Genomic DNA, 27,190 nt, shown 5'->3' with positions numbered 1-27,190 from the left:
TAAGATTAAACGAGACAAAAATAGAAAATTGCTATATTTGGATCAAGAAAAGTATCTAGGGAAAATTTTAAGAAAGTTCAATACAAAGCAAAACAAGCATGTGGAAACTCTTACATGTAAAGGATTGGAGTTAAGCAAACATATGGGTCCTCGAAATGAGCAAGATTCCCTACTCACATGCTGTGGTAAGTCTAATGTTGTTCGTGACAGGTACAAGACGTAGCATTTGCCATGCAGTGGGAGTGGCGAGTTGATATTAAGCCACCAGCCAACCCATGGCTAGTGGTTAAAAGGATTTTCAAACACTTAAGGGAAATAATATCTTGGTAAGTAACCAATAAGGGAATAGCATACTTTTTCCAAGCTCGTGGAATGAAGGACATCTCATAATTTGTCATCTTACAATTTGAGAATCTACCGAAGTTGAGGTATCATCAAATTTAGACTTGCAAGTAACCACATAAGGCAATAACCAATAACGCGTTTAATTTTTGAAGCTTAGACATGCTGAATTGTCATCAATGCTGAGCTTGAGGGTTAGTTTTTTAGTAGCTTTTGGAGAGCAAGCAGCTGTCGACCCCCAACTGGAACCTGACCATCCATGCCTTGGATTAATTCCCATGGACCAAAAGAGTGATGGTGACAAATATAGACCACAGCACAGACGTCGCCGTCATGTTGCTTGCTTGAAGCCCAACATCCCAAGAGGGAAGTTGTGCTCATTTCTCAATATCTTGTCAACTCCGGTGGACGTCATTGTCATTTCTACTTGAGTGCGTAGGCATTCAATACATCACCAAGGGAATTTTTTAGCAAGTAGTCAAGTGATCTTTTTCTGTATGTTAATTGAAACTATTGCGTTATTGTTGGACTGACCATCCTTAATTGCTGAAAAAGCTTTGAAGTTGGAAGATAATTGTCTTTTGTCTTAATGGATGTGAAATTTATGTACGAGAAAGACTTCTTTATTTATTGTTAATTTTTTTAATAAATTTTAAATTAGATGTCTTGTAATTAAAAAAAAAAGTGAAAAAATAGGAAAAGAGGAGCTTTGTTGGGCCGAGTTGGACCTGAACAAAGAAGTCAAAACATCTGACCTAACCAGCCCAGCTAAAAACAACAGGACGGTGCCGGCGCTTCTTCTTTCTGTCACTCTATTTCTCTCCCTCAAAAACCCTAAACGATTCTCATTTCCCGATGTTTATTACAATCTCTTTTATCACATGATCCGCCGGTAATTAAGCTCGTAATTTACTCATTTCTCTCCGTTTCTTTTCTTCGTTGTTCAAAATTTGTATTAGCCTGAGGATTAACTGTTAATTAATGATGATTAGCAGGAGATTAAGATGACACAACCGTCGGTAATCCTAGCAACCGCTAGCTATGATCACACTATTCGCTTTTGGGAGGCGAAAAGCGGCCGCTGTTACCGTACTATTCAATACCCTGACTCGGTCAGTTCTCTCTTTTTTCTCTTCTTCTTTCTTTCAAATCTGTCGTTCATTCTTGCAGTTCCTGTTTATTGTAAAATGTTATTTTTTTAGGAATTATTTAATTTGTTGAAGGGTGTGCACAAGCGTTGTGAATCGGAGGTCTTGATTTCAAAGCTCTGTCCCCCAACTTAATTAGCAAAAACTATAAAAAGAGGCGCCGGCATTGTAATAAATGATTGATATATGATGATCACACAAGAAAAAATTAATGATCTTCACGTTGGAATGACCTTAGGCTGGTAAACTTGGTGGAAGAACATTCATGTAGCCAACTCTAGCTAGTTGTGTGGTAGATGCTGAATTTGCATTCTTCTATGTTCAAATTATATTTAGAAAGTGCTTCAGGTAAAGAGATGAGTAAAGGAAGTTTTTGATCCAACTTAGCTTAGTTGTGTGTTTCTGCAGGTGTAAGTGTTTTAAGGTGGAACATCTAGATGTTTCCCTTGCTTTCTCATTGACCTAACCGTGCTTTTTCAACAGAAAAATTTTCTGTTGGCTGTAAATGTTTCGTGTGGGATTTAATTTTGCTGTGTGATGCCTGCAGCAAGTTAATCGGCTTGAGATAACCCCAGACAAGCGCTACCTGGCTGCAGCTGGTAATCCTCACATTCGCTTGTTCGATATTAACTCCAACAGCCCTCAACCTGTATGTTTCCCTCTACTTTTTGCTTCATTTTCATAGTGATCTATTTTTCATACAATTATTCTTCTTCTTTTCATGCCATTGACTTTTGATTTGGCATCATATTATACTTCTATACATAATGATTACATGACAGGTAATGAGCTATGATTCACATACAAATAATGTTATGGCCGTAGGATTTCAATGTGATGGAAACTGGATGTATTCTGGTTCTGAGGATGGCACTGTAAAAATTTGGGATTTGAGGTAGGTTTAATTGTGCCTAAAGACAAGACACCTTTTATATATTCACTTGAGATGCTTTTTCTTTATTGTGGATATTATATAGACTTATTCTCATTTTTAAGTCTAATGCAGAGCTCCAGGTTGCCAAAGGGAATATGAAAGTCGTGCTGCTGTAAATACAGTTGTCTTACACCCAAATCAGGTGATATATCATGTAAATCTTGCAGTGTTTAGTTGCTTGAATCCTTTGCTGAATATGCTATTATGTTCCACATAATTGTAGTTATGAAAGAAGATATATGTCTGTATGATGCAGATTATGTTCATAAGTAGGGATTATGTTGGCTTTTCTTAGTCGTAAATTCCTCCTTTTAGCTTTGGGTTTACCACTGTTTCTTTGTTAACATGTTTGTGTTCGTTACTGGATTCATTATGTACTTGTGTGATGATTAACGAGCCTACCTGTTTCTCATAGTCTTCATGCTTATATGGGAATTGGAAAATCCAGTTTGTAGTAACAAACTTATTGGTGGTTTCTAATCAAAGAAGAATAAATTGTTGGACAAGTATGTGAGATTGCAGTTAGCAGATTTCAAACATTTTAACATTCTTCAACAGCATTTACCTGTTGAAGCACATTTACCCAGTAGTTCTTGTTGATGCTCTTGTTCATTTTCTCTCACTTGTACAGCATTGATTGTTAGAAATGTTTTCTTGATTGCATATCCATGCTTTTGTAGACTGAGTTGATATCTGGTGACCAAAATGGCAACATTCGTGTATGGGATTTGACAGCTAACTCTTGTAGCTGTGAATTGGTATTGTTTTCTCTCTAATATCTTTCTTATAATTTTTTATTTCTTTATCTTGGATTTGCTGCTTTCAGTTAAGAACATATGTTTGAGATATCTCTTGCATCAACATGAACTCTGTGCTTTCGTGGGCATCTAGATTGCTAGTTCTATACCATATTAAAACTTGTGTTTTGTTAATAAAATAATAGGATTTTTTTTTATTTTCTCATTGGAAAAATTATGAAAAATTTTTAAAATATATCTATAAGTTTCTGAAAGATATCTGCTTTAAAGCTGTGTGGATGAGCTTGGAAACACTCAGGGATAACTGTTCTGGTCATCGCATGAAAAAAAAATAATCGATTGAATTTCGGACTGCAGTGTTAATAAATTTAGCCAGAAATTGTTTTTATTACTTTTGGGCTGTTTATATCATGTCCATACACTTAAATGGTTTTACTGTACCCCAAGCTAGCTGGAAAAGCTATAATAGGCATCCTGGTCCTATGTCTATCCAGAAAGGCCTAATATATATGCTAAGTTTAGGTCTCTGGCTATTCCATTTGCATCATCTGCTTCTTTCCCTGTCCTCCCCCATTCCCCACCCCCCTTTTCTGCATAGACTCAGTCAGGCACCTCAGAATGGTGTACATTAAGTAGTCATTATTATGAATTTTGTAAACCTAGGTGCCTGAGGTTGATACAGCTGTGAGGTCTCTTACAGTCATGTGGGATGGAAGCCTGGTAGTTGCTGCAAATAATCACGGGACATGCTATGTTTGGCGCTTATTAAGAGGAAATCAGGTTACAATTTTATCTCTGATTTAGTCGTGGTATCTATTATCTATCAACTTAGCTTGTTTTGCCTTATAAGGCATTATTTTTTCTTGCAGACTATGACCAACTTTGAGCCACTTCACAAGCTACAAGCACATAATGGATACATACTCAAATGTCTCCTTTCTCCTGAGTTTTGTGAACCCCACAGGTTCTACTGCTTAAGATTGAATCCTTTATTTTTTTTTTTCGTTTTTGACTTCTTACAGGCACCAATTATTTGTGTCTGCACTAAGATGCTAGGGTAGTTACCGTTGACATATCTCTCAGATATTTGGCCACTGCATCTTCTGACCACACTGTCAAGATATGGAATGTTGATGGCTTCACATTGGAGAAAACTTTAATAGGTATCCACTGAAGTCTCAACTTTTAAGCCATGCTATCATTCTGACCACACATATATTCTAAACTTTAAATTGATTTTGAAAGGTTTTTGTTTGTTTTGTGTTATTACTTATTAGGACATCAGCGCTGGGTATGGGACTGTGTTTTCTCAGTGGATGGTGCCTATCTCATAACAGGTATAAAATTGCATGTCCAAATCATTACTTATTAGGACATCAGTGCTGGCTTTAAAATTGCATGTCCAAAGCATGGACACTGGCCTCCTTACTCCATTCTTCATAGCTGCTTTGAGGTGATGGGTTTTTTGCTAAGTGCTGCACTGGTCAATTAACACCGGTTTTCCTAACTATTTGGGTGCCGTCACTACTTTTATGTCATCCACACATCTCGGGCTGTAGTTCCTCAAAAAGCATGCCAGAATCACTAGATTCTGGTATGACTATCTGATGTTACTGGCCCTAACATGAAGGCATCTTGCACTACATATAACAATGAATTTTATCTGTCTCTTGGCACATGCTTGCTGGTTTATTTTGTGAAGATTCTCTTCTTCTTCTACTTTCTTTAGGGTCTATTAGTATTTGCACATGCTTGTTTTGCAGTGGCCTGCACCTTGATCTGATAGGCTTACACACCCTAAAAATTTAAATTTTCATTTGCCTCTTTCTTTCTCATCCCTTTCATTGTCTCTTTTCCTTTCAATTATTTCCCTTATGAATGGATTTTTTATATGGCTTAAACGTTCCATACTATTTAAAGAAAATGAAGAAAATGATCCTAACAACCAAAGTATTTTTTTCTAGAAAATGTTTCATCACTCATAGATTTGTAGGTAGGTTACACTCTATTAAGTTAGTCAAGTGCCTTTCAAAAAAAAAAAAAACAGGTTAGTCGAGTAGCATGATTTTGGAGCCTTCCTAAAGTTCAATTTTGATCCATTTTTCGCAAATTTGGCATGCAGCTTCTTCTGATACAACAGCTAAGCTTTGGTCCATGTCAAGTGGTGAAGAGATTAAGACGTATCAAGGACATCATAAAGCAACTGTTTGTTGTGCACTACATGATGGAGCTGAGCCTTCTCCATGTTAAAGCTAGATTCACATTCCATTTTATCCCTTTGTACAAGTTGTACAGTGATTTTAGTTGTGAGTTGTTACAAAACGAGCTGTTTGATGTTGTATTGTTTCTTCCCACATCAGTCCTAGCTAACATTCTGGAGTAGCTGCGATATCTGACTTTTACCTTAAAAATAGAAGTAATAATCTAAAAAATAATAAATTTTTAAGTCGAAAATGTCTAGCAATCAATTATTATACAGCATAAACCAACTGCAGCTGTGTACATATGATTAATACAGCATGGGTAATTCACTTGGCTTTTTGTTGCTCTAATTTTGCTAGTATTGCCTAGAGGTACAAATGCAATAATGTAGCTGGCCTTGGCGCTTGTGATATGCCGGAGAATTGGAAAAAAGTAGGCTGAAGTGGAGCAAATGCAAGGGGTAGTGCATTGAAATTGCATGCTTTGGACGCGTGGCATGAGGCAGCTTCATGAATTAAACAATGATTAATCTGCACTTTAATATACATCCAAGATTTTCCAATCATAAGGACTTTAAATAAACAAACAATATAAGAACCTTAAAACCTTCCTTTAGATATTGAATTGTTTATAAATTATATTACACATTACAGACTTGTGTGAGGACGAGTCCTTAAACTTTGTAAGCCTAATACAATAACCAACGCAATTCTTACCTGAATATTTTTTCCCCTTACTCCATGCGGGGAAAAACTAGCTTCAACAAGTCTTTTTGTTGTCATAGCCATGGATGGACTCCACTCTACAAGCCTTCCAAAAAAAATAGTGAATGTCTAATATACATCAAATCTCTACTTTCTGCATCAAATCAAAAGATCCAGTCCCCATTTTCACTGGCAATCCAAGGCAGATTCTAGATGATGGCGTTTCCAAATTGTCCACCAGCCCATGTTTTGCTGCTTCAACAATGAATTTAGAGGCAGTCTCAAAAGACATTTTGCTGAAAGGTGATATCGACTCAGCTATACCACCCAGTCGGCTCATTGGTCGATACCTTCCAGAATGGGTCATAAAATCAGCAATAAGTGTAAGGTGGCGGATATTGACAGCAATCCCGTAGGATGTGAAAACATGACTGATCTCCCTAATGATGGTTTCTCTTGCAGCTTCCACACCATACGTATTAAGCATTGCATGAATGCTATTGGAATATAAATACCTAACATCAATGTGATCTTCCATCTTCCAAAAAGCACCGAAATCCACTCCAGTTGTGTGTAGTGCTGGTATTTTTTCCTTGTCAGATGGACTCTTCCTTTTTTTGGGATCTTCCCCATAGTAAAACACTTGATTCTCACTGCAGTCAGTCACTCGACATTGGTCGATCTTTCCAAAGCTCTGGATGTAAACCTTCTTTGCAGTCTTCTCAGCAATCTGCAGACGATTATTCCAGAAGAGACCAAAAGTATGCATTAGTAGTTAACTAAAAGTTGAAATTCTCATAAGCAAGAAAGACACGTTGGTTCTTTTAGAAGCTACTTTCCTTCAAATTCAAATGTAGCCTAACAAATTAATTTAAAACATTAAACAAAAATCTTCCACTTTCTAGATCAATAAATAAGCTTGTTTCAAAGGAATTGATAAGTAGCTGATGGAAATGACTGGTTGGAGTCATATGGCACTTATACATGTGCAGTCTAACCTTCAATTAAATCAATATTCAACTTCCAAAAATGGACAGTATTCTGAAGAAATCATAATAGTCCAAATTTATGATGCTGACCACTTCATCTTTCAAGTCATCCATCCAAAAGCAAATTTGTAAAGGAATAAAAGGCAGGAAATGAGAACATTTAACCAGAATAGCAGTATATTTCAACCTTTCACATCCCTGTTCCACAGGTAAAGGCTGGAAAGCAAAAGCTTCAATGAATATTGCAACAGAACAAGAAAATGTTCTTCCTTATTGTTGGTTCGATTTTCAATTTATTTCATAAAAAAGGGGCGTCAATGGACTAAAAAAGGAATGCTATGATGAATGCCAAGAAAAAGAGAAGGTGTATGGGTGGGGAAGTACCTGAGCCAGTAAAATGTGAGGTTCGTTTTTCAACTTAAAATGGACCTCAAAACACAATCCTCTAATGGCATTAAATATTGCTCTATCAGACTCCTTCCTAACAAATTTTGCTTTCATCTTCTTCCTTTTGGGTTCTGATCCAGTCTTTTCCTCCCTTGACTTAGGATTAGATCTGTTCTCTAGGTTTGGCGAACTTTGAGATATCTCATCCTTGCCATTATCTGATCCAATCATATTAATTTGGATAGTTCCAGTCTCATCCTCAGACATATCAATTTCACTTTCCAACGCCGCCAAAGATGCACCTTCATTTTGCTCCACTTCTGAATCATCTTCATAGTCCATCTCATCTGTAGTTTGCTGTTTTTGCTTTTGTGCATCTAGACCAAGATCCTCAGCTCTTTCCTCATCATCAGCATCATCATCATCATCATCATCATCATTCTTGGTCTCACGTGATCTGCCTTCAGAAACATCTTCATCCATCTCATTTGAAGCATTTCGTTGTGAATCCGGCATAAATTTTTTTATGCCACTAATTTTGGAGAGCAAAACCAGATGATTCTGTATGGCATCCTCTAACTCCCTCAAAAACACAACCTTTAAGATGTGCTCACAGTCTTTCACAGTTATATCACTGTTCTCAAAATACTTGTCAGGTTTGCCAAGCATCATCTTAAGCTTGTAGATACTACAAATATCACCATTGTCAACAGCAAATGGGGCGACAGATACTTCCATACTCTCTAATATGTCAGCTACTGTGATTTTCTTCATCTTATTAGCAAGACATAAGGCATCCTCCCTGCACATGCAAAATAAAGTAGCTATTAAAGGAAAAGACAAACACTGAACAAATATTTAAAGAATCAAATTTATCTAAATATCCAAAGTTACACCACTTTGCAGACAGTGCAGAAGTCTAGATTACTTGGGGAAAAAGACTAATTAGATAATAACTAAATAGATAAGGTCATTTTTGGTTTTGGAAAGGGAAAGGAGGTAGAAAGGCAGCATCTCCCTCATTTGGAAAACATTTTCATTAAGGGAAGAAACTTGGAGGGATACACATATCTCTCAGAAGCCATCAAATCCCCTAATTTTTTAAACGCTTCAATTGCAGCAATTTGGAGAGAAAGGATTCCTCATTATTATCGTTACCTTTCTGATGTCCAGAGAAATTGCCCTTAATATTTCTTTTTTAACTTAAAAATGGCAAAAATTGTAAGCATATATTCAGTTATGACTCCTCTTTCTACTCATTAAGAATAGATTGTAATGTCCTCCCCCCCCCCCCCCCCGTTAACTGATAAATTAAAGGAACTTTGCCTTAGATCTAGGTCACTTTACTGGGGACTTAATGATGAAATCTATCTGATCACTCTATCAAAGAACACATGATGACTAGTTTTCAATTGAAACTCATCCTTAAAAATTGTTCACAAGGCTTGCCATTTGGGGTCAACATAAGGTGTCAACATGACACACCACAAATACAGGTGCAAAATGTGTCCAACACAGCATTAAGAGTGCAAATGCACTCTTCACCCTTTGGCTAGCTGTGAAAGCTATGGCAAAAGAAGAACAGAGAAAGGGAAAGGAAGGTGAAAGGGAATTCAAGAGTCCATTACCAAGGTTGGGCAGACAAAAGAAGAAGTCGAGATGTCATGGTTTTGATGCAGATGATTAAAAAGAAGAAAAAAATTAGGGCATTGATTTGAGCTTTGGTTTTTATTATAATCCACTCTAACAAGTGGTTTAATAGAAGTTAATGTCTTAGTCCAGCCCAAGAGCAGAAGGTTAATGTCTTATGTTTGTCTGGTTCTTGATTTTATGGGTTTGAGATTATTAAAACAAAAAATTTAAATACTTTTCAATTGAGCAAAACTATTTAAAGTTAATAATAACTAAAAACAATTTGATTGATGAAAATATTCTAAAAGAAGTCTATTTTTTGTACAAGAAAAAAAAAGAATTTATGTAAGGTATTTTACTATATATTTGAAACAAGAATTATCCAGTTTCCCTATCCTACCTTTTAGCTGACTCTCAAATCCAAAACTTTGAGCAAAAGATGAATCGGACATCTAGGCACATACCAATATCAGACACCCAGACTCAAGTGCATGTAACTTATCATCAAATTAATATATATTATTGAAGTACAAAAACAATATGATTAGAGAAAAATTTGAATCTGAAAACTTTTTAAGAATATAATCTATGCAATGGCAAAGATAACCTTACCATGAAAACTTCCAAATTCATAAGAAAAAGGGTAATTGATGTTACTAAATATAAATTTCTCCCACTCACAACTACAATAACACTCTTTAATTAACTCAATTGTTACTAACTCAACCAGCAATGAAGTTCCAAAAGAACAAGTAAATTTTGTTCCAAAAACAATAAGGGGTAGCCAAGTTACAATTAAAGCAACTAGTACAAGTGTCATGACATTTCAAGATGTGGACTTCATAGCTTGTTGGACAAATTGCATCCTCATTGAAAGCCAAAGCCCAACCAAGAAGTCATTTTGATATAAGGGAAGGTGCCCTAGGTAGCTGGTAGATAATTTATTTAAGAGTGTATTTAGTATATATTTACTAACCCCCTGGATCCACAGTCCAATTCATCATCAGAGATTCCAGGTCTTTTACATCCCAGACTGTTTGGGCGTGTGAACTAGAGCACCAAAATCATGGACCCAAATTGATGGGTAAAATATAAAGAAAAGAAGTTCGAAATGAGTAATAAAAGAAAGAGGCACAATGGAGAAGCAGTGAAGAGAGAATGGGATATGTAACAGAAGATATATGACCAGTCAAAAAATTTAAAAATAATAAAAGAAGCGAATGAAAGAATTTGGAAAATCAAATGTAGATGCCAGGTAAAAAGCTCAAAAAGGGTGGGATGTGTAGGCATGAAGAGAACACGTTTTAACTTTAAAAATTAGAATGTTTAGAATTTTGACCTATATTACGTGTTAATTGGGTTTCCTTTCAGGCTTATTAACTATAATTGGTCTATTTATGTGCAGTATTCATTTTCATAATTTCCTTTATTTAAAGGTAAATTAAGTTAATTGACTGGCACATTATTTGGAGAATAAAGAGGGAATAAAACTATTATTAAAATTTACTATTCTTATTTCCTCTATTTAAACCCGAAATGAAATTTACATACACAAACAAAAACCACATTAAAAGTAATAATCATTGTCAATTCTTACAATCATGAAAATTATTGACTAAAAAATATCTATCAACTTATATATTCATACTAAAATACACTTGTATAATTAACAAAACAAATACCTATATATTCATTTAAAAGTAAAAACAACCCTAAGAATACTTTAGAGTGTATCACGACCCAAAATGATGAACCAATAAAAACAAACCCATCGAACTATAGAATATGGAAGCTGCATACCACTTTCCCCAAGCCCATCCCATAACCCAAGATATACCACATTCTTAGTAACTATGGTTTGGTTCACATGGCAATAAATAGGATAGAACAAAAATATCCTATCTAAAGATTGGCATTCACTCTAAGAGGAGTGTAGGATTATGAATAGGTGAGTCAACATACTCATATAGGATGTGTCAATTCTGTTTAATATTTATTTAAGCCTTATGGGATAGTATTGCAAGGTAGATACCCTTATTTTTATTTTTTACTTTACCCCCAAATTTTTTTCTTTAGACACCTTTATAGTTGAATTTAACAATTTTGCATCAAGGGGTTTCTTGGTAATTTTTGTTTTATTGGGGTTGGCCTTGGTCATGGTCCATTGTGTCTAATCTAGGATTTACTTAAGTTATTAGGTCCTACACATGGTCATTAGTTTTATATAAGTTGAGTCTTATTCCTAATTCCAATGATCTTATGCATCCTACTAGTAAATACACAAATAGTCCAGGAATCATTATAAACATTGATCAAGTCAATTGACTAGCAATCTATAAATATTGATCTAGAGAGGCTGAAATGACTAGCAACTTACTTCGTTTTTCCCTTATGCAAGGGGCATGTCATTACTGGAGTCCTGATATCAATTGAAGCAGTCATTAAGATCTCTTGCAAACGTGGAATACCAAGTGTAACATTCATTTCACCTCGCCCCGCTAGATGGAAAGTATTCAGCCTGAAAATAGAATATTCAAATGAGATTGACAAAGAAAATAAAGGCAAATCCATCAAAGAAATAATGCTTGCTTTATTGTGTGAAAAACATTTGCATATATCCTTACATCAAGGAAGAAAGTAGCATGTTAAGATATGGACAATTACATATGTCCTATGGGCAGAAGAATGTAATTTCCCGAACCTTGAAAAGTAAACAAGAGAACTTGCTGTTTAAAACTAAAGAGATTCATCAGTCCAGACCACTGAATCTTTATAAGCAGTACTGAAAAGAGTACAGACCAGAATGAAAACTGGTAAAAGAAATTTGTTTCCAGAATTTTTCTCAAGTAATGATTAACTTAAAACTGTTGGAAACTAAATCCTCTGCAGATGCACCCTTCCAGGATAAGAATTTTATAACACATCAACAAAGAGAAACTCCACTGCTTGCAACAAATAAGTAGGCATGCTGGTTAAGCTCTAGTGCTTAAGATCTAACACTACAATGCAAACTATCATCTAGATTCCTCCACTGTCCAGCTTGACACATACAATTTTCTTAAACAAAAGTGTGCCACAATTATTCTTTTAAGTCCCAAAACAAAACAGTTGGAACTATGATCCTTCCATTAAAGAACTCTGTTAAAAATAAAGAAGCATCCATATGTCAAAAAGAAATGGAAGAATTAAAGTCTAGTGATGTAAAGAGCTTGCGCACACAAATGAGGCAATTGAAGGATTAGGATCAAAGTCAAATGTTATTAAAAAGGTTAGAGACAAAGAATGCCCAGCCACCCCAACCCAAAGAGAGAGAGAAAGCTCAATAGAAGCTAACCCTAAACTTTCCATGCAATATGAGAATTCTCACTACAAAAATCATATTATTAAACAAAAGACTCTAGTACGAATGAAGTTAAGGAAGACCAAGAAATAGCATGAAAGACTGTTTCAAGGATTAATTGCAAGAGAATGACAAAGTTTTTATTACTCCAAAATTACAAACTCAAGATTCCAAAATGTTCTTTCCAGATGATATTCGATAGAAGAAGTTGAAGGTGATGATGATAAGGACAATGATGACAAACATGCCTTAGCTCAGTTGAAAACTTTAGAATATCAATACCATCTTATCAATCAACAATGATTTTCAGAAACTCAAAAAGTGTTACTCACTGATACCTAAAGCATGTAACGAGTATGAAAAGTCTTTTATACTACATCATATCAAATTAGAGCAGTTGACTTTTTTCTGAAAAAAAAAAGGCATCTTACGTCATCTGTGTTGAAGGTTCTCCCACAGATTGAGCAGCAAGCACCCCAACCGGTTCTCCAGGCTGGGCTAGACTTGAAAGAAATTTAAGCTTCAACAAATTTAAGAAGTCTTTTGGCTTTATTTTCTGGTGCTGGTATTTCTTTATTTCCTCACGTATAAACTGCTCAGCTTTGCTCCTAAGACCATCAGGCAATATTTTGTCAGAGTCATCAGGCTCTCCAAGCTGAGAACAAAGCTTTTCTGACATCATATCTTGATTCTGAAAATAAAGAATCAGAGTTAAAAACAATAAGGAACTAATTTTAATTAGGATTCAGACTCAGAAATTAGGAAGAAGTTCTCACTAATGCCAGTGCTTCAAATTTAGCAATAAAACTGGTCTGATGGACATCAATACCATCTTCACCATAGATAAATTGAACAATGGAGCCATCAGCATCACGAACAGTATGATCATAACTGATCTTCAAACACTCCAGATTCTTTATAAGGCATCTCTGCAGGTATCCACTGCGAGATGTTTTGACTGCTGTATCTACTAGACTGTAAAAGAGAAAATAAAAGTTAAGCAAGGAACAGCAACACAATCTCTAAGAGAAACTACATCATACATGGAAGGAGAACAGAAAGTTGCAAACAATTTTATTACCATAAAGCTATAACCATCATGACAAGTTCATGTCAGGATGCCATAATTCAGCAAATGAAGCATCACTTTTGACATGTTAACAAAGTATACCGTAAAAACGAAGTTCATGAATAGGACTGTAAACAAGACCAGTAAACTGCATTTTAGTCCATTAATTAAACACATTAAATCAACAAATTCCACAACCAGTCAAGCTCCTCATAAACCTCAGATGGGGCTTTAATAATACTGTTTCCATTTATACCTCTATCCCTCTAATATATAATTCCACATTTTTCCTCCTATGATACTTCCATAAAAGAACGGAAAAACATAAAATTAAGATGTCAGGGAATAAAATCCCAGATGTCCTAGACTAATAAATTCATTCAGATTTAAGGAAATAATTTAAAAATCAAAAAGCGTGGATAAATGCATCATGAGTTCTCCACTAGCATCTGCTTCAACTTCAAAAATTTTGCACAACCATGACCATACAATCAATCAGAAAATGTCTTCTCTTCAATATCTATATCCATTAAACATGTTCCATAAGCCCAATTCTGTCTAGCAGTTAGTCATCCTAGCCACCTAAAGATCAAAAGCATTTCAAGCAAACATATCTAGAGCCCATCATTGCTGTTCATAAACTCCAACACAACATAATAGTAAAACCGCAGACTCATAAATTGAACACCCGTCATGTGGGAGGCTATAGGAGAATCTGGGCTTGAAGAAAACAACATAAAACCAAATAATATCAGGAAATGTGTCTGGTCACTTCTATTCCTTCCAAACTATAGAAGCTTATGAAGATTCTGCATAATGCATGTCCACTAGCTCAAGAATGAGGTCCTACTATGAGTATGATGTAAAAAGCCATACAAACAAGCACAAATTAGCAATATTGGTTAAATTCGAAAATATGGCTTCAATGAAAGATAAAGCATTCCCATTAGAAGAAACTAAGATAAGCTGAAGATTTACCCTTCACGTCCAGCCATACAGTGGAAATAATATTCTTGCGGCCGAAGACCACTAAGAAATCGATCACTGATGAAACCACCAGCTCTAGCTGCCCAATCCCACGGATGGAAACAAGGTAATGTTTTACCAGAAACCATTCGAGGTACTCGTTTCCCTTCTAATTCTTGTTGACCCAGAAAAGATGAAATTTGCTGAAAGTTAACCTGTTTGAAAGCATAATTCAAATAGTTAGAACCAACCTATCTGTGCTGTTCATGGAAACCATTGAGGCAATAGCATGAGTACACAACTTTGTCATAAGACAGGTTTTTAAATTGTTAAGGGCTTTCCAGTCACTAAGGGCCTATCTACAACTCTACCCTTGTGATGAAGAGCTGGAAGAAGAGGTTCCATGCAAGAAGAGATCATTCTTTGATTGATACTCAAGAAGGAAATTTGAAACTGTATTTTTTGAAACTTGCAACAATCAACCCAATGAAAATACAGACACATGATTTACCCACGTTCCCTCTCTCTATTATGGCTGTAGAAACAGTCCGTAGGTCCTAAATACAAATGCGGCATTCGCATGTTCGCATATTCGCAAATGTATGTGTAATAAAACCTTAACAAGTTTTAAATAATGAATAAAAAAACCTTTATGCAAACATGCATGCAGGCACTCATTCTGAAACAACCAAAGCGCATAAAGGATTCAAAGGAACAGTCAAACATAAGAGTATTAACTTAAAGAAATTCCCCTATTCGCAATAGACACCAGTAAACGATACCTAGGGAGAAGCTAGTATGTATGTATGTATGTGTGTGTGTGTGTGTGTGTGTGTGTGTATCTATATCTACATATATATATAACGAGAGATCAAGTTACATAATGTTGACACCCTTCTATAACTTCATGTACTATTAATATTTCAACAAATCAACTGTTGGATTTAACAACCCACTCATACCTGTCATGCATGTCATTCAAGTCAATCTAAAATCCCTATCATATCAATCAAGAATAATGTTCTTTCAATATATATTTTAAACTTGAAATTTATTTTTATCATACAACTAGTTAGACATTCTCAATTAACTTGAAATTTGGCATGCAGGATCTACGTGAATCAGGCATGAAATCCAAAGCTTGGATTATCCAAATATAAATCATATAAATTGATATAAAAGGGTATAAAACTTATATTGTACACTAGTATAAGTGGACCCCACCCCCCACTTCTCTCTCTCTCTCCCACCCCCCCCCTACCTATATATATATATATATTTATATATAACCATAATAATATCAGTAAAATATGAAAAGCAGAAAAATTACCTTGCTACCTTTAGCCCCTGATGTAGTCATAAGAGATATACAGTTCTCACCCATAGATTTTACTAAACCCTCAGACAACAGCTCAGTAAGAACGCCTTTGCTTGAGTTCTCATTAAGCACGCTTATCATCTTTCTATCCAAGGCTGTCAGTGCAGTCTCTCCATCTCTGCGTATAGTTCTCTCAATTTCCAATTGCAATTCTGTTGGAGCTGAAACAGATCAAGACTTTGCATTTGTGTTATGCATATAATTACTAGTAAGAATGTTCTTTTCACTAAATCACAAAAATTTACCATGGGAAATGTATAACAATTCACAAATTCAGGAAAACTTAGTAGTATTGGTAGCAGAATAACTCCTTCATAAGCCTTCTATTTAAAAAAAAAAAAACCTATGTAAGTCAAGCCACATTGTTTTTCAATAATTTATTAATATACAGGCAGCACCAATATGCTATATCAACTGAATAAAACACTTAAACCAACAAAAGAAGACATAGACTACCTGGAACAGACCCAATGTCAATATCGCACACAAACCTAAAATTCTGTGTCGATTACCTCATAGATGAATATTATATTATATATATGTATGTATGCATGTATGTATGTATGTATGTATGTATACGTATGTGTGTGTATATATATATGTATATTGTATGTATATATATACTGGCATAAACTAGACATTAACTTACCATAGAAACAGCATAATTCTAAGAAGCACTCAAAAATTCAACATACCTGTTTCACTATTCACCTTGACTCCAAAAAGCTCATAATGTGCTTCTGTGACTTTCTTTTCACAATCTTCAAGTTGCTTCTTCCTTTCAATGTCTTTATCTTCCATTATCAAAAGGTCATCTACTCCACATGTGAAGCCATGCATCTGCATCATGAATGATATATGAAGCAAGTTTTGAAAATCCAATTCAGCATGCTCCACATTATGAATTGAATTGTAGCAATTAAAGTAAGCTGACCTGCAAGAAAACTGTAAAGAGACGACTAAACACCGAAAGCAAAATGCCTGCAGTGTTTGAGCCATAGAGCTCCTGAACTGTATGAACTAGACCATAGTCAGCAAACTGAGCCTTATCAATCACACCACGCACCAAGTCATTTCTGTATATCAATATCTTCTCTTCATCCGGTTCTTTCTTTGAGTTTTTTTCAGCAACCTTGGCTTTTTGGCCATCATTCTTTGGTTGATTTTCTTCTCTTGAACTTTGTTTATTTTTATTTCGTCTGTTTCTAAAAAAATCACGTGGGATTTTCGCAGTTTTTCCCACCGTAAATGGTGGGCGACCCCTTGTAATATGACTTAGCACAGAACTGATGACCTAGAAACATGGAAGGAGAAGCAAAAAAAAAAAAAAAAACAGTTAGCTGATACCAAAGATAATTGATTGACTCTGTCCCAATTCATATTCACCAACTTATCGAAACCTTGCTTCTGGAGCAAAGTTCAGATATAAAAACCTCTGCAAACTTAGGCACACTTAGAATTGTACCATACACAAAAAAAAAAAAAAAAACATGAGTGTATAATACACAACAAACTTCGCAGACTATCAATTACTAACCTGCTTCCCTGTCCAAAGGGGTTTTGGTTTCAATATTGCAGGTATAATGGGCAGCATCCCTTCTTCAGAAGTTGATACGAAAACTTTCTGGCCAGGTTTACCAGAGAAAGAATTTTGGGCTAAACTGGAAACACCTGAGCTATACAATAGCTGATTAAACTCATCACGACTTAAGAAAGTATCCCTCTTTGTGAGAAGTACAGCACTTACAATATGATCCTGAAATTTAAGATAAAATAGAATATTACTAATATTGTACCCAATTATATTCAGAAGAGGACATAGAAGAGAATTCATCATCACAAAAAATGACAGTATTGCATTCAAAACCTGAATTAAGGCTCTGATTGGTTCACCATTCGAAGGCCTGACATATTGATTATTTGCATTAACAATGTTGTATGCTTCAGCACGAGAAATTTCATCTTGTGGGAAATGTACATTTATTTCATCACCATCGAAATCAGCATTGTACGTACTGAAATCAGAACCAACAGATATCAGAAATGACAGTGGTTATTAGGTTTGATTCCACGTCTCAGAAACAAACCATTAATAATTAACTGTATGCATGCATGTCATGTATAGGTGGGTGCAGTATCAACATACCTAACATGTATGTACAGTAGTGCATGTGTGTGCTCTTATCTATTATACGTCTTACTTAAGCATGCATGCATTATTCAAAATCCATTTAATATCAACCTGCAATTTGCATAGTGCATACGAATTGTCTTCTCCCCCTTCAACACACGAACTACATGCGCCATTATACTTGGCTTGTGAAGTGTAGGCTGCCAGACAAATAGTATTGAATCAAACTCAGGAAACATCAATGAAACAAATGATATATTTAATTAGAAATGTGATTCACACCACATGAAAAACCTCAAAGAGAAGTGCAAGCTTTGATTCAATAAATGTGCAAATACTTTCCCTTTTTAGCACACACTGACAATCTTTTTCATAATTCCATGAACAAGTTGCACTAGGACATAAAGCCTCAAAAGAGATAAACAACATGTTTAACAAGATGGTATACAGCTCATGCTATCAAATGACTAAATACCATAATTCACTGGCTCAACAAAATTTGCATTACCTACTAAACCACATAAGGTCTTAATTCATTTCTTTACAGAGCATGACACCATCAAACAATAGCACCACCATCCCAACAAACAGTGTTTGCCATGGCTAGATGCAGAAGGCAAAAGCTAAAAGGAAAAGAAAATGGAAAAAAAGATTACCTACTCATTAGCACATTCATACACTGCCAGTCAATTTGAAGATATAGATAGTAACCACAAACAAGTTTGTCAAGGATTACTGCTCCAACAAGAAATAATGAGGAATAGGACTAAGAACCTTCCAATCAAAATAAAAAATTTTAAAAGCTAATATCTAGAGAGCTGTTTCCAGAAGTTTCCTCTTATCCTTTAGCCACATGTACCCTAAGAACAAGATAATAAAAACGAAAAAGGTAAAAGGAAAGTGTTTAGAGAGTAAAAGATGGATGCAAACTTCATGAGTGGATTGGACAGCAACAGAGCCAATTCATCGGTAGGAAAACAGGATCAAGCTGCATTTGAGTCTGTTACACACCATAACTTTTCACCCAAAAGGTGATAGTCATTATTTATAAATGGGAATTACTATTTTCTTTCCGTTCAATTTCTTCTCATGTATTTAGAGATCAATAAAAATAACTTAAACATAATCCCTACTATTATGCATAGACTTTCCTGCACTTTTCACCTCATCAAGCACATTTTTATTTTCTAAGACAGCTGATGACTTGCATGGATAAGCACTACAAGTAATTGATAAGGTGTAATTACCTGTCGGTTGACCAACACAACATCCCCATCTTGTAAGTGCCGGAGAACAATTTTTCCTTCAAATTCATAGTCCAAATTCTTTCCAGGTTGGGCAATAGCACCTCTTGACGAAGGTAATTTTCTTGATATGGAAATACGTGCTTTTTGGCTTGGTGGCAGCCTTTTAGTGGATAACTTATCAACATAGTGCGTAGCCCCCGGATGAAATTCAGAGCCATTTATAATAGCTTCCCTCAGCTTTACAACATTCCAAGGAGTCACTCTCTGCAACAAGATCAACATTGAAACAAAAAACATAAAGAAAAAATCAGAAGTCAATGGTTTTCGAGCACAGCTAAGAGGATTTACTTCGTTAAGAAACAGGAAATTTGTACAGAAAATTCATATATATTTGGAACTAAGCAGCATTATCAAAATAATTTTACATATTCTCAAATAGTAACTTACAAATTTAATTTGGTAACTTGGCTAGTAATAAAAAATTCTAAGCATTTTTTTTTTTTGGAAACCAAAATTCTAAGCTTTATTGAACTGTATCTTAAATGGTGACAAAGGTTACAAATCTGTTTTATTTTTAAAACTTAAAATCGCTTTAACCTTGAATAAGATTGAGGTCTAAGGTTGGAATTCCCTCCCCACCCCCCCACCCCCACCGCCAAGACTTCCTTATATGTGTCCCAAGAAAAAAAAAAGAACAAAAGGCAATATTTTCATCAAGCTATATGTTTCATATAATGATAGTTATTGATCATGTGACGATGTATACAAGTCTAGGGGGGAAAAACAGACTTCTTGTCTATTAACTTTGCATCAACAAATGGGGTTTGACTGGTTATCTGCACCGTGTAACAAGTCTTATGCTGTTTAGAAGTAAGTATTTTTTTTTTCTGTTTACAACAACTTCCATACGTCAATAGACCATTAACTAGCGTCAACCCTATTCTAGATCCAAAAATCTATGTATGTCTACATATGCATAGTTATACTTACAAGCATATGAATAGTTAGCAAATTATGAATGTTTCCTCTGAAACTGTAATACAGACCCATCAACTTGGTGTCTTGTCCTACTTAAGCCTTAAACCATACACCACATTGTTATGGCCTCACAGATCTACTGCCAAATAATCCTTTCACAACTGCTAGCTGCACATTAATGGAGGCAACCAAGATTTGTAGTTTCTCTAACCGCTTTTATATCATTATTCAATCAAATGGTCACAAGTAAAACCAACATGAAGCACTCATCTTTATGATTGACTCCATAACTAAGAGACCAAAAAGAAATCATTCGAAGGCAAGCAACAATCTTCTCAAATTGCAAGTCAATCTCAGGAGTCAAGACCAAGCAAAATAAAATATAAAGAAGAGAATGTAACAATCTACAATGCACTCGTTGAACTCCAATGCAATAATTTTTAAAGAAATGCTAGATCATAAAGATGTTCAAATAACTACCTAAAAATACATTAATCAACAAGATGAAGTAAAAAGATAAGATGCTTTATAGGTACAAAAAACATGATTATTGACTGCTTACCTCAGGATAGGTTAACCTTAATGCAAAATAAGGTGGAATCCCAATCTCATTAACAGCTAAATAAGGATCCGGAGATATAACAGATCGGCATGCAAAATTAACCCTTTTCCCCATCATTTTCTGGCGAAACATGCCTTCCTTCTTTTCCAGCAATTGACATATTCCTGAGCTCACATCTCTCCCTTGACCTACCATAAAGAGTAGACAGTCCACTTAACTGGCACATCAAATGCTTAATTCAACAACATCATAATTATATTTGTAAGATCTCAATCCAACAACGTTATAATTCGTTTGAAGCAAAGAGCCACACATGCAAGCCATGTATTTTAACATCACATGCCCAATTGAGATGCAGCCAGAATGCCACTCTTCCCCTCCAACCTCACCCACAAATATGCATACATGAAGGACAGAGTAAGAAAGACAAAAAGAGAGTGCATTCTCCTCTCTCTTCTATTGCAGCATACAGTGCGGGCATTGTAAGTCTCCTGTTTATATACCCAAACAACCTTAACACTTCCTCATTTTTTGTCCTCAGGGGATATCACCCCCATCATTTTTCTTTTGCATTCATACATAATCATATCTTCTCTTTAATGCCCACAAATCCATTGTAGCATTCCCATCTGCACCATAACCCCCTTTGTATGTTGATACCTAGTTGTCCAACATTCTGTCCCCTAAAACATTGCTGTTCTGCTGTCATTTCGTAAAATTTCCCCTTAAACTTCACTGGAATTTTTAAACTAGATAATATATCTGGTATAAAGATATACATATCATTAGTTCTGTTTTTTATTTCAAATATTAGTCCCAAATATTGCAAGATACTGAATGACCTAATTTTTCCAAATTTGAAAGTGTTAACTCATTAAAAGCTTCCCTCTTAATTCAAAACTATTTTGATAATACATTTCAGACAAAAACTATGTAATGTTACTCTAGGAATTTCATAACAGTAATTCCCTCTAATAGAAAGTCAACCATTCATGCAACCACATTTAGCATGAATCAGAGAAAAAAAGACATTTAAACAAAGATAATTCTCCCTTATTATTTTTCATAAACAAACCAATCTGAAGAATATTGAATGTTAATTTCAAAGAAACTCATTCAAGCACACTCAAATCACATACTATCATCCATTAGCAACTAAAATTAGTACACTCAAACATGCAAATGATATGACACCAAAATTGTCCAAGAAGCAAGCTTTGTAGTACAAGTCAAGAATAAGAAGAATTAAATTGCAAGCATTAGAAAAACAAGCATGCCATGTTCTTTCTAGCTCATCTAGTGCAAAATACAAATTAGCAAGTGCTATCTAACATAACATGCTAAATATACATGTTATTATGCCACTGCAGGGAAACTTTTAGCTCTAAAGCAATCTCTCACCAACCTACACTATGTCTAATACGCTAAAATAATAACAAGGCCAAAGAGCAAGCAGTTTACATTGATTCTCACCAACACAATGTACTTACTCATTGCAGTTTTGCTATCAAACAACAAATTTACAGATTGCTGGAGATCCATCCACAGTCTAACTACAGCCTTTGAACTCTGCAAATTGTTTGTATAAGCATTTCCTAGCGATATATTGGCCTGCAACACCTTACTTAGCAAAACAGTTTGAGGATGCTCCATCACCTACAAGAAAAAAAAATGAAAATGAGTTAGCAGAGATCCATTCGTGAAAGAAAATGCCTAGTTAGTATGCTGCAGCACCAACAACAAAGAAACAGAAAATTAAAAGAAGCTAGGGGCAATTCTAAATTCTGAAATTGATTCTCAACATCAACATTCAATTCTCAAAATTTCAACAAGCCAAAAGGCCTTTCATACAAGTCTCTCGAAACACTTCAAACTTTATGAGAGTGTCTCAAAACCCTAATGTAAAGCACACATAAAATAAAAAAATCCACTTAAATAAAGCACAGATAGACATGGCTACATTTTCAATATTTTTCACCTAAAGCATGTGATATAGCATTATGGGGAAAAAAAAAGTTCACCTGCATTACTTAAAAGGCGCCCTCAATCAAGATATCATTTAATAGAAAAACAGCATATGCATTCCCATCTCATGCTCAAAGGAATAAACTAGCAAGCCCAAATATGGGCCCAGGAAATTAACTACTTAAGTTGTTATCAAAAATCAAATCATATAGGTCAACATATCACCAGGTTTCAATAAGTATACAGACACGTTTAAAAGCTTAAATTGAAAAGAAAGAAAAATGCAACACAATAATGGTAACAGAGAAAATCTAAAAGCCATGTCATAGTTGGTCAAGTGCATAATCATCCCCAAACTAATTCATATACTTCATACGACTTGGATTCTTATCTACATCATGGATAATATGTTAAGCATAAAAGACTCCTCGTCAGACCATATTCCATCAAAAAATAAATTGCTACCCATCTCCCAACATATGTATGTCCAACAAGCCATCCTGATTCTTCATTCTTTGTTCTTCTATATGCACTAGTAGCATTTATAACAAATGAAACCACCCATCATTAATACTCTCAACATATAATAGGGAGTAAATGAGCTGATCAAGCTTATCACAACCACCCTCCCCCCTCCCCCCTTCCTTTTCTCCCTCTTGGAAATAAGGAAATACTATCAAACTTTTGTACTTACAGAATCACCTCCCTTGGTTGGAGCACGGAACTTAATAGGAGGAACAAGAATGGTCTCTAAAAAGAACATAGAGTAACCCACTTTCTTTCCAAATCCTTGCTGCTGGATATCACTGATAATTGAGCAAAGTTCAACCTCATTTTCCCACAGAAGTTTTGTAATTTTCTTAACCTGTGGCAAAATAAGAATTCTAAAGTAAATATTCAAAAGACAGTTAACAAGGGCAGTCATGAAGCTAATACTAGAAATGTTGGCATGACTAACAGTCATACCTCTGATGGCAACAAAGGTCCTGAAAACAAATTTTTCTGCTTCATGAACTCAAGAGGGACTTGCGCCTTCTTTTTACGGGCTTTTGCACCATTACCTTCAGATCCTGTGAAGCCAATTTCAGAAGTATCCATTTCAGCTATATCAACACCATTTCCAGAGCTAGACACATCATCAGCATCTTCTAAGCCAGATCCTGCGTCATCAGAAAATGTGTCTACCATTTTGCACCCTCTGATAACATTTTCCCTCATTTGAGCACCCAACATGCCATTCTGCAGTTAGCAACCAAGACATGTAAGTATTAAACCATTAAAGCTCAAGTTTCCAAGTTGGAAAAGTAGATTATGACAACTAATTCAATCACAAAAAATCATAGGCAACAACAACTAAATCACTATGCACATTCATCCAAATGGACAAGATATTCATTTGAAAATTTCAAAGCGGGTGGAATATCTATAGCCATGAGACTCTAATTATTGAGCAAATCAAGGACAACCACATATATCCTTGTTGTACGATCCCCACAGTACGAAAAAACTTAGTTTGTTATTGTTGCTGTTATATATCCTTATGGCAAGCTATGCAACTGACAACACAAGCAATCTGCTAGTGCTTCCACAAGTTAAAGGCAAGGAATTCTTCAACAATGAACTGGTCAGCAACTGATAAAATATCCTACAAAAAGCACACTCTTACACAAACTAAAATGGCTAGACACTACAAGCTTTAATTTTATCATCATAAAACCCATCATATAGAACCTTCAAGTACCTATAATTAATAGTCCCGGACTAAAAATTGGTGAAGGTCATCTCACAATGAAATTGACAGAGAGAAATCTCAAAAACCATAAGGTCAACCCAGCCAGTTTGCCAATATTGTAGAATGTTTACTTCAAATTATATTGGCTTTGAAACAAGTAAAACATGATATCCACAGACTCACTTCAGAAGAGTACTACTGACAGCATAAATGTCACCTGGTTTCATAGCATGGTTCAAAAGTTTAGGAACCATTTACTCCTAGAAAATCCAGTCCATTTCCATTTACACTGTAAACACAATAAATAGATAAGGAAAAATAACTAAATTTGGAAAACTGGAAAACAAGGGTTCCCAGGTTTAGTTCTTAAATTCGTTGATCATTTATAACATAAAATGCCAATGAAAAATGGAAAACATTTGAACAACTTAATGAACCCTTGTCTTTTTCTGATTATTGATTGCCTAATGCAATAAATTTCTCTCATGTCTAAGGTATCACTTTAAAACTGTACAGAAATCATCATGAAATAGACTCTGTTGAAAGACTAGTTCTTACCCTCCACCACTTCCCCAAGTATTATCTCCCATAGGTCATTTCAAATAAAGTCTTTAGAATCTAAAATCATAGGCACCTCTGGCACAAGGAACAAAAGTTAGCAAATATAACCCCCCACCACTTCCCCAAGTGTTATCCTTCTTCCAATAGGTCATTTTCAAATAAAGTGTTCAGAATCGAAAATTATAGCCACCTATGGCACAGTGGAGAAAGGCTAGCAAAAATAACTATTAAGCAAATCACAAAGTAAAAACAGCATAAAAATGAAATTTCAAGAGAAAAAAAAATGAAAAGATGGGAAAGAGGAGATATACCATGTGTAACCAACCGAAAACAGGTTTGGTGATATTAGGATTTTTTGCATCGCAGTTCTTACACTTGTTGTATTTCAGTTTTAGAAAGTTATTTAAAACTGACATTGCTTCCATAAGCTGAAGAGAAGTCCATTCCTTCGGTTTTACAGCCTCAGAATTGTGTACTATTGAACCTGATTCTTGACTCCCTTCATTATAATCTGAATATGATGATGCATCTGCGGAGTCTGAATCTAACCTTTTGGCACCAACAATATCACCGTTTCCAATGAGTTTCAATTGCGAAACACATCTCTCAACCTTAATTTAATTTAAACCCAAAAAAATACATTAGAGAAGGTAAAAAAATTTCAACATAAAAAAATCAAAATTGTTTACCTCAGTCTTTTCTGCCCTAAAATGATAACAAAAGAAACAGATCCTCTGAAGAAGGGTATGAAGAAAATTGAACAGCAAGGGATTATAAATCGGAGACACTAAGTCAATGTGACCACAATGACCCGGGCAATGTAATTTCAAGAGGCCACAGCTTTTACAACTGCAATTAAAGGTCAAAATAATGTAACTATATACAAAAAAAATACATTTATTCTAGTAGCATTTGGCTGTGGCTTTTCCACTTGCTTTTGCTTGTGGAAGCAAAACAGCAGCATATGTACAAACGAAAATAATATCGTTAGAGAAAAAATGCATAATTTTACATTTATATAGCATAAATTGGTTTTAAAATTTTATTCATCTATTTTACATTTTTAATCAATTAAGATTTTGCTAGCTATCATTTTATTTCACTTTATAGCAACTTTTTATGAGGCAAAAAAATTTAGCGGAAGGAAAAGTTGTTCAAATATTGAGAGGAAAAAGAAGAGAACATACGGAGTTCGATCCTCAAGAGGCCCTAAAACGGCGTCGTATAATCCACCAGGCATAGGGCGGTCCATGAGGTCAAGCAAATTGGCGTTGGTAACTTTCAAAAAGCTGTGTTTACGAACCTCTTCGGTTGTCATGAAATTGAATCTCACCGCCTCCACTGAATCCGTCGCCCCCTACAAATATTTAAGAAAGACAAAAGAAAAACTCCGACTTCAAAAACCTTCGAATTTTTAGTTTCAAAAATAATACTTAATAAAAAATAGTTGAGGAAATTTTATTCATTAGCAAAATTCTGAAGAAAAAAAAATCAGTTGAGGGAGACAAAGAGACCTCCGTGATTTGGGCCATGGCGGTGGTTGGCGGTTAAATAAAAGGAAACGGTGAGGGAGGTGAAAGCTGATAAAGCGACCGGCGGCGAGGGAGAATTGACAGTTGTCGGCGGTAGGGATAGTTGAGAGTAGGGGTTTTAAGGGGGTTTAAGCGCTGGCTTTTGCCCTTCCTCTTTTTGAATCACTTTTATTTATTATATATACTTTTGCCATCTGGAGAAAATAAGTACAAGTAAACTTACTTTTGTGTGGGTTGGCTTTAGGCCCAGCTATGGGTTGGCTTTCAACCCCCGTTATCTTCTTGTAAGACCAATTTTATACTAAAATTAAAAAAAATAACAAAAAATCTGTTAAATAGTATGTGTAATATATTATCTCACTCATTTTATTTTAAATATTATGTCATTTTTTATTTTAATCTCACTCTTTACGTTAAAATGTAAAATTATTTTTTTAATATTAAAAATTATATTTAATTACTTTAATAAGATCAAATGATGTTAATGCTATGTATTATATTAACATTTAAAGATAATGTTAAGCTCGTTACATTAACATTAATGTTATATGAAATTAAATGTTATGTATTAAAATTTTAAATTAAACTTTTTTTTAAATTACGTAATTTTATTGCATGATGTCAAAGATAATT

The 27,190-nt window shown here is 35.0% G+C and overlaps 2 protein-coding genes across 5 annotated transcripts; one reads left to right on the top strand and one right to left on the bottom strand.

Annotated features, from left to right (window-relative positions):
- LOC18599020 (protein LST8 homolog) lies at window positions 1,110-5,571 on the top strand. Of its 3 annotated transcripts, none has more exons than XM_007028799.2 (11): window positions 1,110-1,234; window positions 1,335-1,454; window positions 2,038-2,139; window positions 2,273-2,385; window positions 2,497-2,566; window positions 3,105-3,182; window positions 3,846-3,962; window positions 4,052-4,146; window positions 4,266-4,345; window positions 4,460-4,519; window positions 5,305-5,571. In XM_007028799.2, exons 2-11 carry the CDS (start codon window positions 1,347-1,349, stop codon window positions 5,430-5,432), a joined length of 951 nt encoding a protein of 316 aa, XP_007028861.2. In that variant the 5' UTR covers window positions 1,110-1,234; window positions 1,335-1,346; the 3' UTR covers window positions 5,433-5,571. The 3 variants fall into 3 exon arrangements, with proteins under 3 accessions (XP_007028861.2, XP_007028857.1, XP_007028858.2); XM_007028795.2 differs by having other exon boundaries at window positions 1,111-1,234; window positions 1,338-1,454; XM_007028796.2 differs by having other exon boundaries at window positions 1,111-1,246; window positions 1,338-1,454.
- LOC18599019 (DNA-directed RNA polymerase I subunit 1) lies at window positions 5,976-26,709 on the bottom strand. 2 transcript variants are annotated; one of them, XM_018121650.1, is made up of 21 exons: window positions 26,540-26,709; window positions 26,213-26,382; window positions 25,715-25,874; window positions 25,337-25,636; window positions 23,699-23,971; window positions 23,427-23,597; window positions 22,258-22,423; window positions 20,768-20,955; window positions 19,228-19,491; window positions 18,092-18,180; window positions 17,717-17,864; window positions 17,387-17,605; window positions 16,784-17,143; window positions 16,545-16,689; window positions 15,802-16,010; window positions 14,484-14,686; window positions 13,213-13,411; window positions 12,868-13,127; window positions 11,474-11,614; window positions 7,462-8,266; window positions 5,976-6,818 (listed from the first exon to the last, which is right to left on the bottom strand). In XM_018121650.1, the coding sequence occupies exons 1-21, from the start codon at window positions 26,555-26,557 to the stop codon at window positions 6,228-6,230; spliced, it is 5,079 nt and encodes a 1,692-aa protein (XP_017977139.1). In that variant the 5' UTR covers window positions 26,558-26,709; the 3' UTR covers window positions 5,976-6,227. The 2 variants fall into 2 exon arrangements, with proteins under 2 accessions (XP_017977139.1, XP_007028854.2); XM_007028792.2 differs by having other exon boundaries at window positions 15,802-16,001.

Source organism: Theobroma cacao, chromosome 5, assembly GCF_000208745.1.
Source record: "Theobroma cacao cultivar B97-61/B2 chromosome 5, Criollo_cocoa_genome_V2, whole genome shotgun sequence".
In the NCBI taxonomy this organism is placed as follows: domain Eukaryota; kingdom Viridiplantae; phylum Streptophyta; class Magnoliopsida; order Malvales; family Malvaceae; genus Theobroma; species Theobroma cacao.
This window is presented reverse-complemented; position numbering and strand designations above follow the sequence as displayed.

What these genes read in the sequence shown, in the direction of transcription:
- LOC18599019 (XM_018121650.1), bottom strand. An exon ending in CAACCAAGGGAGGTGATTCT is followed by an intron (nt 22,424 to 23,426) that starts GTAAGTACAAAA and finishes TTTTTCTTGTAG; the next exon opens with GTGATGGAGCATCCTCAAAC. An exon ending in TGATAGCAAAACTGCAATGA is followed by an intron (nt 20,956 to 22,257) that starts GTAAGTACATTG and finishes TCTTTATGGTAG; the next exon opens with GTCAAGGGAGAGATGTGAGC.
- LOC18599020 (XM_007028799.2), top strand. Translation starts at nt 1,347, where the DNA reads ATGACACAACCGTCGGTAATCCTAGCAACCGCTAGCTATGATCACACT. An exon ending in TTGTCTTACACCCAAATCAG is followed by an intron (nt 2,567 to 3,104) that starts GTGATATATCAT and finishes ATGCTTTTGTAG; the next exon opens with ACTGAGTTGATATCTGGTGA. An exon ending in ATTGGAGAAAACTTTAATAG is followed by an intron (nt 4,346 to 4,459) that starts GTATCCACTGAA and finishes ATTACTTATTAG; the next exon opens with GACATCAGCGCTGGGTATGG.